The sequence below is a fragment of the Cibotium barometz genome, chromosome 18 (genome assembly GCF_041138505.1).
Source record: "Cibotium barometz isolate CiBa-2024 chromosome 18, ASM4113850v1, whole genome shotgun sequence".
NCBI lineage: Eukaryota > Viridiplantae > Streptophyta > Polypodiopsida > Cyatheales > Cibotiaceae > Cibotium > Cibotium barometz.
The window spans coordinates 12,396,056-12,410,879 of record NC_141063.1 but is presented as its reverse complement, the minus strand read 5'-3'; the positions used below and the strand labels follow the sequence as shown (position 1 = coordinate 12,410,879).

The 14,824-nt window shown below is 35.3% G+C and overlaps 1 protein-coding gene across 1 annotated transcript in view; it reads left to right on the top strand.

The window, feature by feature from the left end:
* The window catches only part of LOC147628950 (uncharacterized), a 40,027-nt gene extending 26,651 nt beyond the window's left edge, over window positions 1–13,376 (top strand). Inside the window, exon 3 of the mRNA XM_086812839.1 lies at window positions 13,246–13,376. Within this exon, the coding sequence (XP_086668965.1) occupies window positions 13,246–13,376 (131 nt within the window). The remainder of the gene's footprint in view (window positions 1–13,245) is intronic.
* Window positions 13,377–14,824: the final 1,448 nt, after the last annotated feature.

Here is a 14,824-nt window from a genome sequence, read left to right as displayed (position 1 = left end):
AAAGATATCAAATGAGAGATCCCTATCCCCTCCGCGCAACGAATTTTGGGGTGCTAGCAGCGGAAGTAGCACTTCTTGTGCGGGGCAGGGTCCCTCACTCGGAGCCTCGCCCACGTATATACGGAGACTAATCCCTCGGTTCTTCCAAAACCGAACCCGAAAAAACTTCCCTCGCCTGGAAAGCACGGGCGATTCCTCCAAGATATTTTTACTCTAACGTAGTCAAGAGCCTTAACTAACTGAACTAATCTGACCGAACCCGTAAGTCCCATAGTCAGATGAAGGAAAAGACTTGCACTTGGATCATAGAGACCAACACTTTTTTCCTCAGAGAGGCACAGCTGTTGATTCTTTTCCATAGAACAATTTTTATCCGGGATTTACTTCATCTATCGTCCCATAACAGAATTGAGTCTCAATTTAGGGATCCATCAATCCAGCCTAACCCCATCCAATTCCGTGGGTTAGCCAACCGCCCAACCACTGTAGTGATGGGATCCATTTAAGAATTTGGTTAGGTTTTGTCCCGGGTACCAGGGAAAAGAGTTCCTAGGCCCCCTAGCCGGATAGTTATGCAAACTTAAAACTAGTCACACCACTTACACACCCAATATGAAATTGCCTTTTTCACAGATTCAGTTGTCTTTAAAACAATCTTTTAATGAAACTATTGTATCACTCATCATAATCCTCCAATATATCTAGTTGAATCCTAATTTCCAATTTTTCCTTCATCGGTGTATCTATGGCATCATTGGCAACCAGAACGCTCACCACCTGTCCACTCAGGGGCCTTTTCGATAGTTCTTAGCTCATAGTACCCAGCAATATATTCACTTATAAAAATCAAAATGGAATCTCCGTTGAAGATCAGCAAGATCAACCAATAGATCCATATAAAAGAGTCATGGACTCATTCGTTGAGGACCAGCAAGGTTAATCAACCAGATCCATGTCCGAATTCAGAAAACAACTCTTACTCCTTGTTTCAATATCTTCCACGATGCACGTGTGGGTATCTTCGCTCGGCGACCCAGACCCCAAGCACCGTATGGTCAGCATCCTCTAGGATCCTTCGTAGGGGTCACCTAGCACTTCACTGATCCCTCATCCACCGTACCGGAAGCTCACCATTTAAATCAAACCGATGCTGGTCAAGACCTCGGCCAAGACCTTGCTATTCGAGACGTCCTCCATTAACTCTCTGTCAGCTGTTGCAACTTTATTAGTTAGGTCTCCACGACCTCATTCATAAGACGGTCAAAGTGCTTCCCCAGCATTCTTGACATAAAACAGTCATTTAAAAACAGGTCATAAATACAGTTTCTATAACAAACTCTTGTCTTTCTACATTGTTCCACATTGTTCCACATTATTTAATCCACATCCATTTCATATGTATTCCCATTCTCATCGAATCACATCATTTTCATCTCATCTCATCTTTCCTCATTTATCCTCATTAGATCTCATCCACTCGCATCTACCCATATCCACATCTCATCACATCACATCCATTCACATCTCATCCATTCACATCACATCTCATCCATTCACATCACATCTCATTCATTCACATCTATCACATCACATTCATTCTCATCACCATCCCATCACATACATTCTATCCACATAACATCACATCACATCTATCCACATCATATCTCATTCATACACATCTCATCTCATTCATCCACATCCATCCAATCGTTCACATGTACGAGTACCCACATCTATCCATACATTCATATCTATCACTTCACATCCACATATATTCATGTCACATCACATCGCATTCTATACACATCCACATCCATTCTTTAACATGCACATCCACATCCATTCTTTCACATACACATCCACGTCCATTCTTTCACTTACATCCACATCCATTCTTTCACATACATATCCACATCCATTCTTCCACATACACATCCACATCCATTCTTTCACATACACATCCACATCCATTCTTCACATACACGTTCAAATCCATTCTTTCACATACACATCCACATCCATTCTTGCACATAACATCCACATCCATTCTTTCACATACACATCCACATCCATTCTTTCACATACACTTTCACATCCATTCTTTCACATACACATCCACATCCATTCTTTCACATACATTCACATCCATTATTTCACATATATATCCACATCCATTCTTCACATACATATCCACATCCATTCTTCACATACACATCCACATCCATTATTCACATACACATCCACATATATTCTTCACATACACAGTCACATCCATTCTTCATATACACATTCACATCCATTCTTCACATACACATCCACATCCATTCTTCACATACACATTCACATCCATCTGGTTGCCATGTCATCACGTCTCATTCATTCACATCACATCTCATCACATCACATCTATTCTCATCACATCCCATCCATCCACATCCCACATCATTCATTTACATCCTGATTCACATGACATCCACATCCCACATCATTCATTTACATCCTGATTCACATGACATCACATCTCATCACATCCCATCTCATCACATCTATTCTCATCACATCACATCTCATCACATCTATTCTCATCACATCCCATCCATCCACATCCCACATCATTCATTTACATCCTGATTCACATGACATCACATTAAGGTAAAGAGAAAGTGGTTGAGCCCCTTAGTATGCCTGATATTTCTATAGGGCATTCTCTTGTTGATGGAGAGTCTAGTGGCTTTGAGATGAGCTGTGAGACCCCTCCCAGCGTAAGACAGTCCTTTAAGAAAACAGGGCTTCTATGCCTGATATTTCTATAGGGCATTCTCTTGTTGATGGAGAGTCTAGTGGCTTTGAGATGAGCTGTGAGACCCCTCTGACCCCTCCAGCGTAAGACAGTCCTTTAAGAAAACAAGGCTTCTATGCAAGTTTTCAATTTGATTTTCTTTTGAATACAAGGAGTATTTCTTGAATCAGTATCCCCAAAACTTCTTGATCGGAATTCCGAATTTCATACCAGAATTCCTTGAATTTTATAACCTTGATCCACAAATTAATTCGAAGGGTCTCAAACTTAGTTTCAGATGTGGCGGGAGTTTTGAGTGTATTTTTCTAAACTGGTCACTCCTTCTTTCCTCGAAACTGATGAAAGAGGTTGGTCTTGGTCATAATCTGATTCAAGGTTCGAGTCGGGTAAGATTTTTCCTTAACTATCTTTCTCGAAAAGGTTTGATAATTCAATTACTATTTTATTGAATTTCTTTCTTTGAATATTCACTTAACTGATTTCTAAATTAGTTACGAATTCCAATGAGGAATAAATTAATCATTTATATGAATATTTTGATCTCGATAGATTTCTTGAATTTTCTTTTTAGAATTTGTGTGAATATAAAATGATAAAAATTTCTCTCTTAAAGTATTTAATTATTCATTTATCAAATACTCATAGAATTTTAAACATAGAATTTAAGAGAATTCTAATTTTGATATAAAAATTCTTTATGCATCTATTTATGCATAAAAATCAACTTCAATGGGAATAACATATTTATATATATAAAAATCCTTTTATGCATCTATTTATGCATAAAATCAAATTTAATAGGAATAACACTTTTAAAACAAAAAGAATTTCTTTATACATCTGTTTATGCATAAAAATCAATTTTTATAAGAATAACGCTTTTATAATAAAAAGATTCCTTTATGCATCTTTCTATGCATAAAAATCAAATTTAATAGAAATAACACTTTTGTAATTAAAAAAATTCTTTATGCATCTTTTTATGTATAGAATCAAATTCAATAAGAATAACACTTTTGTAATAGAAAAAATTCCTTTATGCATCTTTCTATGCATAGAAATCAAACTTAATAAGAATAACACTTTTGTAATTAAAAAAATCCTTTATACATCTTTCTATGCATAAAATCAAATTTAATAAGAATAACACTTTTGTAATAGAAAAAATTTCTTTATGCATCTTTCTATGCATACCTATGCATATAAATCAAATTTAGTAAGAATAACCTTTTTGTAATAAAAAAAATCCATTATGCATCTTTCTATGATAGAAATCAAATTTAATAAGAATAACACTTTTGTAAAAAAAAAATCCATTATGCATCTTTCTATGCATAGAAATCAAATTTAATAAGAATAACACTTTTGTAATTTAAAAAAATTCCATTATGCATCTTTCTATGCATAGAAATCAAATTTAGTAAGAATAACACTTTTGTAATAAAAAATTTACATTATGCATCTTTCTATGCATAGAAATCAAATTGAGTAAGAATAACACTTTTGTAATTAAAAAATTTCTTTATGCATAGAAATTAATTTTATTAATTAATATTACCGATATCCATGCATATTTATAGGTGAATATGTACATGGAGTAATTAGAATATTTCTTTTAGATGCAAAATTGGTGGGAATTACTCTTTTGGAATAAGATAAAAACAAACTTTCTTTTTCATAAAATTTTAGAAAATTTTGCCATAACCTCCTTTGTATGGCTAACCATTTCTCATTTTTATATTTCTACAATTAACTTAATTAATCCACTTTAGAATGATAGAACTCTAATCTATACAATTTTCTAAATTCAAGAGAGTAAATAATAAGAAGAGTTTAATTAATCACTTAGTTAATCTTTCTAGGATTAAGAAAGGTTGGAATGTAAAGAAGAGAAGGGGGTGGCCTTTTCATCAAAGGCATAGCATTTGAATTTAATTCAATCATCTACAATTCATAAAAATCAAGAAAACCATAGATTTTTCATTAAAATTTGTAAACAAGTAAGAAAATTTATAAACAAGTAAGAAAATTAGCTTACATGGAGCTTGTAAGCTCTCCTTTGGCTTGAGGGACCGAGGGTTCTACTATTGTTTGAAGCAATAGTGGCCACCAATTCACTTTGGAGAGGATTAGGCCAAAAACAATTGAATTATTAAAAAATTCAATGTAGATGGCTCAGGACAGGAGTAGAGTAACAGTGCATAAACACCATTAAGCTTTTACAAAGGGGGAGGCTTCTATTTATAGGAAAAAGGGAGCCTCTAACCAAGCAAACTGATTCTAGAATTTTTCAGATCAGTTTGGTCAAATTTTGACCATTTTTGGGTCAGTTCAGCTTACTTTTTTTATCTAGTTTTGAAATAGGAGAGAGGAGAGATGAAAATATCTCATTTTATTGATTAAGAATTGGGGGTAATGATGAGAAAAAGGTGCCTACTTCATGAGGGGAGATCCCCACACTTAGGTGTCAAAAATTCAGTTTTTTAATTCTTTTCTTTGGTCTTTAGTCCACTCTTCATCTTATGTGAGCATTTACTCATTTTTGGGGGGGTTTTCTTTTATTCTTCAATTTATCTCCTCCCTACACTTGGATTGATCCTATTGGCCCATAGGAACCTTTATTGGACCGTAATCTAAATTTTTTTGAAAATCTGGACCCTTAGGCTAAGGTCCTTTATACCTATTTTCGATTAGTTCCAATTGCATATTGGAAAGTTTTTTTTGAATTTTTGTTTCAGGGGAAACTATTTTAGACACTAGGAGGGTTTTTATATCCAAAAATGTCTTAATTTTGAATTACCTCCCTCTAGATATTTTCTCTCTCCAGGCCAAAATAGGGTAAAACAGGATCTTTCTTTTATTTCAGAGAGGGGAATAATTACAAGATCTGAAGGGGAGGTTCTTACACGTGCACACCTCAAAAGCTGGAGGGAGGATTCTTACATCCTACCCCACTTAAAAAACGGGAGATGCCCTCATCTCGCAAACTAGAGGACAACTCTTTCCCTTAAGATCCAACTGATTCTCGGGTTCCTTATAGTCTGGTCAACCCAAAAGAATCTTGGGATAAAGATCCCTTATATAGAACTCATCATCAGATAACAATTCATTCAGATCATATCATTCATATCTTTAATAGAATAATGGTCCATTAGACCGAAATTTCCATCTGAACAATCCTCCATGGGAATTTCAATTATACAGATTTTTAATTCCTTAGCTTGATCCACTAGGTCAAGTGTTAAAAGTAACAATCTGTCAGCACAATCCACTAATCTCATAGTGATTTGCTAAAGTCATTATCGTCATTCCACTTATTATGAACATCATCACTAGAACTCGTCCCATTCATCCTCATTATGGTTTTGCTCAGCTTATCGCTTTTCAACCAAAATTCAGGAATCATCATTTTTCAATTAGAATCCAAATCAACTCATCAGTTCTCAACCAAAATTTCAAAATCATATCAACCACATTCGAATTTGTCATCTGGATAGCATTTTTGCTTATAATTTCAAGGTCTTAGATTTACTCATATATACTGCCAGTAAAGAGCTACAATTATACCCTCGATATATACGGGTAGTCACAGTCCTTGGAATTTTAAGGTAAATACCATCATGTCTAGGCCTCAAGCAAGTCAAGAATTCCATACAATTGCGGTACTTCCATCCGAAGACACAATTACTAATTTATGAATTTCAGTCTGAATATCAATTTGTATGAATTTCATCACACATTTTTAACTTTTTACTATTACTTCATAAATTTTGACATTTTTGGCTTCTCGGTTGATCCACTTTAGCTAAATTCACTCTGATACCAGCTGAAAGATCCCTCTCCCCTCTGCGCAACGAATTCTGGGGTGCTAGCAGTGGAAGTAACACTTCTTATGCGGGGCAGGGTCCCTCACTCAGGGCCTCGCCAACGTATATCCGAAAAAGAGATTTATCCCTCGGTTCTTCCAAAACCGAACCCGAAAAAACTTCCCTCGTCCGAAAAGCACGGGCGATTCCTCCAGGATATTTTTACTCTAACGTAGTCAAGAGCCTTAACTAACTGAACTGATCTAACCAAACCCATAAGTCCCATTGTCAGATGAAGGAAAAGACTTGCACTTAGATCATAGAGACCAACGCTTTTTTCCTCATTAAGAGGCACAGTCGTTGATTCTTTTCCATAGAACAATTTTTATCCGGGATTTACTTCATCTATCGTACCATAACAGAATTGAGTCTCAATTTAGGGATCCATCAGTCCGCCTAACCTCATCCAGTCCCATGGATTAGCAGCCAACCGCCCAACCACTGTAGTGATGGGATCCATTTAAGAATTTGGTTAGGTTTTGTCCCGGGTACTAGGGAAAAGAGTTCCCAGGCCCCCTAGCCGAATATTCATGCAAACTTGAAACTAATCACACCACTTACACACCCAATATGAAATTGCCTTTTTCACAGATTCAGTTGTCTTTAAAATAATCTTTTAATGAAACTATAGTATCATTGATCATAATCCTCCAAAATATCTGGTTGAATCCTAATTTCCAAATATGAAATTGCAGATTCAGCTCTCTTTAAAACAATCTTTTAATGAAACTATAGTATCACTGATCATAATCCTCCAAAATATCTAGTCGAATCCTAATTTCTAATTTTTCCTTCATCGGTGTACCTATGGCATCATTGGCAACCAGAACGCTTACCACGTGTCCACTCAGGGGCCTTTTCGATAGTTCCTAGCTCATAGTACCTAGCAATATATTCACTTATAAAAATCAAAATAGAATCTCCGTTGAAGATTAGCAAGATCAACCACAACAGATCCATATAAAAGAGTCATGGACTCATCCATTGAGGACCAGCAAAGGTCAATCAACCAGATCCATGCCCGAATTCAGAAAACAACTCTTGCCCGAATTCAGAAAACAACTCTTACTCCTTGTTTCAATATCTTCCACGGCGCACGTGTGGGTATCTTTGGCGACCCAGAGCCCGAGCACTGTATGGTCAACACCCTCTAGGATCCTTGGCACGTCACCTAGCGCTTCACTCATAGGCCGCTTCTTTAGTCCCTCATCCACCATACCAAAAGCTCACCATTTAAATCGAACCGAGGCTGGTTAAGACCTCGGCCGACCTTGCTACGTGAGACGTCCTCCATTGACTCTCCGTTAGCTGTTGCAATTTTATCAGTTAGGTCTCCATAGATTAATTCAAAGGGTAGTTTCAGATTTGGCAGGAGTTTTGAGTGTATTTTTCTAAATCGGTCACTCTTGACCTCGAAACTGATGAAAGAGTTTGGTCTTGGTCATAATCTAATTCAAGGTTCGAGCCGGGTAAGATTTTTCCTGAACTATCTTTGATAATTTAGTTACTATTTTATTAAATTTCTTTCTTTGAATATTCACTTAATTGATTTCTAAATTAGTTACGAATTCCAATTAGTTATGAATATTTTGATCTCGATAGATTTCTTAAATTTTCTTTTTACAATCCGTGTGAATATAAAACGATAAAAATTTCTCTCTTAGAGTATTTAATTATTCATTTATCAAATACTCATAGAATTTTAAACATAGAATTTAAGAGAATTCTATTTTTGATATAAAAATTCTTTATGCATCTATTTATGCATAAAAATTAACTTCAATGGGAATAACACTTTTATATTTTGAAAAACCTTTTATGCATCTATTTATGCATAAAATCAAATTTAATAGGAATAACACTTTTAAAATAAAAAGAATTTCTTTATGCATCTATTTATGCATAAAAATCAATTTTTATAAGAATAACGCTTTTATAATAAAAAGATTCCTTTATGCATCTTTCTATGCATAAAAATCAAATTTAATAGGAATAACACTTTTGTAATTTAAAAAATCCCTTTATGCATCTTTCTATGCATAGAATCAAATTTAATAAGAATAACACTTTTGTAATAGAAAAAATTCCTTTCTATGCATAGAAATCAAATTTAATAAGAATAACACTTTTGTAACAAAAAAATTTCTTTATGCATCTTTCTATGCATAGGAATCAAATTTAATAAGAATAATACTTTTGTAATAAAAAATTCCATTATGCATCTTTCTATGCATAGAAATCAAATTTAGTAAGAATAACACTTTTGTAATTAAAAAAATTCCATTATGCATCTTTCTATGCATAGAAATGAAATTTAATAAGAATAACACTTTTGTAATTAAAAAATTCCATTATGCATCTTTCTATGCATAGAAATCAAATTTAATAAGAATAACACATTTGTAATTAAAAAAATTTCATTATGCATCTTTCTATGCATAGAAATCAAATTTAGTAAGAATAACACTTTTTTAATAAAAAATTCCATTATGCATCTTTCTATGCATAGAAATTAAATTTAATAAGAATAACACTTAATTAAAAAAATTCTTTTAAGCATCTTTCTATGCATAGAAATCAGTTTTATTAATTAATATCAGTGATATCCATGCATATTCATAGGTGAATATGTACATGGAGTAATTAGAATATTTCTTTTAGATGCAAAAATGGTGGGAATTACTCTTTTGGAATAACATAAAAACAAACTTTCTTTTTCACAAAATTCTGGAAAATTTTGCCATAACCTCCTTTGTATGGCTAACCATTTCTCATTTTTATCTTTCTACAATTAACTTAATTAACCCACTTTAGAATTATAGAACTCTAATCTATACAATTTTCTAAATTCAAGAGAGTAAACAATAAGAAGACTTTAATTAATCACTTAGTTAATCTTCCTAGGATTAAGAAAGGTTGGAATGTAAAGAAGAGAAGGGGGTGGCCTTTTCATCAAAGGCATAGCATTTAAATTTAATTCAATCATCTGCAATTCATAAAAATCAAGAAAACCATATATTTTTCATTAAAATTTGTAAACAAGTAAGAAAATTAGCTTACATGGAGCTATTAAGCTCTCCTTTGGCTTGAGGGATTGAGGGTTCTACTATTGTTTGAAGCAATAGTGGCCACTAATTCACTTTGGAGAGGATTAGGCTAAAAACAATTGAATTATTAAAAAATTCAATGTAGATGGCTCTCAAGACAAGAGTAGAGTAACAGTGCATAAACACCATTAAGCTTTTACAAAGGGGGAGGCTTCTATTTATAGGAAAATGTGAGCCTTTAACCAAGCAAACTGATTCTAGAATTTTTCAGATCAGTTTGGTCAAATTTTGACCATTTTTGGGTCAGTTCAAGTTACTTTTTGGATCTAGTTTTGAAATAGGAGAGAGAAGAGATGAAAATATCTCATTTTATTGATTAAGAATTGGGGATAATGATGAGAAAAAGGCACCTACTTCATGAGGAGAGATCCCCACACTACTGAGGTGTCAAAAATTTAGTTTTTTAATTCTTTTCTTTGGTCCTTAGTCCACTCTTCATCTTATGTCAGCATTTACTCATTTTTGGAGAGTTTTTCTTTTATTCTTCAATTTATCTCCTCCCTACACTTGGATTGATCCTATTGGCCCATAGGAACCTTAATTAGACCAAAAATTTCTGAAAATCTTGACCCTTAGGCTAAGGTCCTTTATACCTATTTTCGATTAGTTCCAATTGCACATTGGAAAGTTTTTTTTGAATTTCTATTTCACGGGAAACCATTTTAGACACTAGGAGGATTTTTATATCTAAAAATATCTCAATTTTTAATTACCTCCCTCTAGATATTTTCTCTCTCCAGGCCAAAACAGGGTAAAACAGGATCTTTCTTTTATTTTAGAGAAGGGAATCATTATAAGATCAGAAGGGGGAGTTTTTACATTTGCACACCTCAAAAGCTGGAGAGAGGAATCTTACATCAAATGAGAATCTTTTATTCACAGTTTCAACCAATGATACAATATCAACCTAGTAAGGAAAATGTAGTGGCTGATGCTCTAAGTAGAAGACCAAGCATCAATCATATTTCTACCCACCATTGAGACTTCACCCTTTGAAGCCATGAGCATTCCTATGAGATCACGATCCATATTTTTCGGAGCCTTGGAACTTAATGAAAGATAACAATTGGATTCCTAATTGTGAGTACTCATATAATGAAGGATGTCTTTTCTTTTAGAAAAGATTATGCATCATGTGACCATTCAGAGGAGACGCATCAACATCCATAAATGGGTCATAGAGGGGGTATCCTCTACATTACGTATTGTTGATCTAGAGAATTCTCTTGGCCTACGATGAAAAAGGATATAGTTAGATTTGTTGCCGAGTGCACGATTTTCCAAAACATCAAGAGCTACAAAGGCAAGACTCAAGGCCTATTGATGTTATTACCCATTCCTACTTAACCATGAGAGTGGATAGCAATGCATTTTGTTAATGGACTACTACTGTTGTAAGTCATAATGACATGACTGTTTATCAAGAAAATATTTTTACATCATGGCTTATCCTAGGTTATTGTGTCTAATCTTGACTCTTAAGTTTTGCAGTCATTTTTGGACTACACTCTTTGATAACTTAGGCACGAAGTTGGATTTCACGACCGCATTTTATCTAGAGTCGAATGGACAAACTGAAGTTATTAATAATACGATCTTGGACTTTTTTAGAGCATATGTTTCATCCCAACATGGACTTTGGGATAAATACATTCACCTTCTTCAGTTTGCTTATAGCAATACACCTCATTCAGCGGAATGTGCACCATTTAAGATTATTTATGGGAAAGCTTTGCCATTCCTACCTCTCGTCTTTCTCATAAAATAGAGGTTGCTGATGAGTGTACTCAAGATTATTTATGGGAAAGCTTTACCGTTCCTACCTCTCATCTCTCTCATAAAATAGAGGTTGTTAATGAGTTTACTCGAGATTTTGAATGATATATTTGAGCAAGTATGCCAAGCTATATGCAAATCTCGAGAAGCATATACTCAACAAGAAAACAAGAATATAAAGGCATTTCCTTTAAGTAAGGTGATTATATCCTCTTAAAAATTGAAAAGAGATGTATCAAAAGCATTGAGAAGAACCCAGTAATAAAATTGGCACCAAGGTTTTATGGGCCATTTAGGGTCGCCAAAAAGATTAACGACCTTGCATATCAATTAGATTTGCCATCACACTGTCATATTCATAATTATTTCTAGATTAGTTTATTGAAACAATTTAGAGTACCACTTCTTTCACATCCTACTTGTGAAGAGCTACCTCTAACTTTTAATCAAGAGGAAATACTTGTACCTGTCAACACAATCAATGATCATCAACACACTAACACACGCAGCAAGAGAAACACTTACTCTAAGTATCTTTTGATTTTCAAGAACCATCCTATAGAAGAAACTCAGTGTGGATGTCTGAGTGATATTTTGCACTTGTCCAAAACTCATCTGCTCATATAAGTAAACATGTAATTGAGGACAATTACAAACTCAAGCAGGAGGAATGTTAGCTAGATCCTTCTATGGTAGATTTGGGATGCCTAAAATACCATTGCACCATGATAATGGTTGGTATCATGGGTGATTCCATTATTAAATACTAATGGGCCAATGTTATCAGTGTATACATATTTAGGGCCATGCTAGCGTTATTGGTGTATGCACATTTGGGACCATGCTAGTGTTATTGGTATTACAGGTGATTTCGTGTTATATACTGAGCTAGTGCTATTGGTGTATATGTTTGTGCCTATCATATATCGTCATGTTAGGATTAATTATGAGGAGTTCAATTGATTATACGTAACTAGCATGGTTGGCATTGTTGCTTAATAGGTGATGCGCACAGGACGTCGTACGGGTACAAGGTTATGCATATCACATATTTATACGAAGCCAACTAGGACGTTGTATGGGTACAGGGTTGTGCATAGCACATATTTATCGTTTATGGGATCTTGCGGAGTTACTTTATAAATTTGGCCATGAGTTGACATTTTGTTATTATGCATGCTGTCCATTTTGTATAGGTGGGGCGTGGAATATTTTGTGCACATGTGAGTGCAATTATTTATGGTTGTAAACTTAGTTGCAAGACTTATGGATATTTTTGTAAAAGGCAAGCCCAATTTTGTAAGGAAATCTATTTATGGCTCCTTGGGTATTTTGGAATAAATATAAAAAATACCCGCATGTGGGAAGTGAAGCTACTCATGTCGAATTGCACCCAATTGTTTTTGTTGTGTTAATTTCTTCATGATTTTATGTGTTTTCATATGCTTCTTCCATGGTTGAAATTTATTGGCACTTGTTGTTCAATTCGGTTTGAAAGATGAGTGAATGATGAGAGATTTCTCCTTGTACCAAGATCTTGTCATTCAACCCCGAAGGACAACTGCCAAAGATATTGAGGTGCAAACCCCACAAAACAATAGCCCCTGAAAAGGCTAAAGGATTGAAGCTAGAGGTCCAAAAGAAAAAAACCTTGAAGAGCATGCAGAAACACATTGCAAGATCAGATGTGAATCAGTTTTCAAGGGCAACGGCATCGTGATCATTGAAAGTGGTTCAAGTGATAGCTTTGAAGCTGCCTCCCTCACAGGAGATAACATGCGATCTCTCGCTCAAATCAGATCTTCCCAAAAAGAAGAAACCCATTGATGACTACAAAAACCTTCCATAGAAACTCAAAGAGTACCCCAACTAGTGTTGAAGAAGGAGTGAATGAAACAAGCCCAAGCGTTTGTAAGAAACATGTAGGCTGAACTAGAGCCAATACTTGAGCAAGTGGTCGACACCACTTGATTGTATCCCAGACCCTATTCTAGTGTCAATAATAGAACTAGTAAGGGAACCTCAAAGCGTACCAAAGGCCATGACCAAACCCATAACCATTCGTAAAAAGCTGCAAAAAGAGCCAATTCAAAAGCCTCTGTCTCTGGAACCAATCCAACTAGATTCCACATTGCTAGATGCCGTGAAGGAGGATTAAGTGGAAGAGGTGAAAGTTGGCCTTCCATGGGTCATCCTAGTTAACATAATATTTTCTTCATGTGATAAGTGAATGACTTCATTTCGACCCCCTCAAAAACACCGCCTCCTAGGGAAGTATCAGTACACATCAGCAAGCCCAAGCCCACCTCCCGAGTGAATACAAGCCAAGTAAGCACGAATATTGTACAAGGGACATAGCACGCGTCACAAATCTCTTATCCTCATAAGTCCAAGTCCCGATAAGTTAAGTTCTCTTTTATATGAAAATTCTCAACTTTGGAGAGACTTATCTGACTAGATGACTGGGAACTTAAGAGCCCACACTTCTGAACCTGAAGAGGAGAAGGATGAGCCATGCCATAGTGATCGCTCTCCTTCTATACACAAGACAGAAGGACAACCAAAAGTGCCCATGAACAAGTTGAGACACTACTTCAAAAGTGCCACACCAATCTCTCTCCTATATCCAAGACAAAAGGACAATCAAAAGTGCCCACGACAAAGTTGGGACACTATTTCAAAAGTGCCACACTGATCTCTCTCCTTCTATACCCAAGACAAAAGGACATCCAAAAGTGCCGCAATCTTGGATGGTGGTGCTAGTGTCAGCATAATCACCAAGAATTGCTGGGAGGCCTGGTGAAACCCACATGTAAGCACAACCCTTATGGTCAAGTTTGCCGACAGGAACACAACTAAACCCTTGGGCATTCTTCAACATGCAAAGATTAAGACACTCGGGCTAAGCTTCCACCACACATTTGTAGTGATGGATTTTCAGAGAAAAGGATCATACATCATGATCCTCAAAAGGCCTTACACGAGAGGCGCAATGATTGGAAAACCAATCACATTTGAATACACAAGAGTAACTAGTCTATGAAAATCACATTTATATATGCGAGGGTAACCAATCCTTGAAAATAAAACTAGGACGACTCATCCCATGGGTCGATGCATCCTTGCTAATGAGTCAAATAAAATACAACAGCTCGGACCATGTTAATTGACATTTGTAGAGCTTGTAACAAGATGTTAGGTAGTGAAGATGAGGACCAAGAATATAAGCCCCTCTTGGAGCTTGCCGACTCTGAGGATTGGATTCTTGTTTTTGG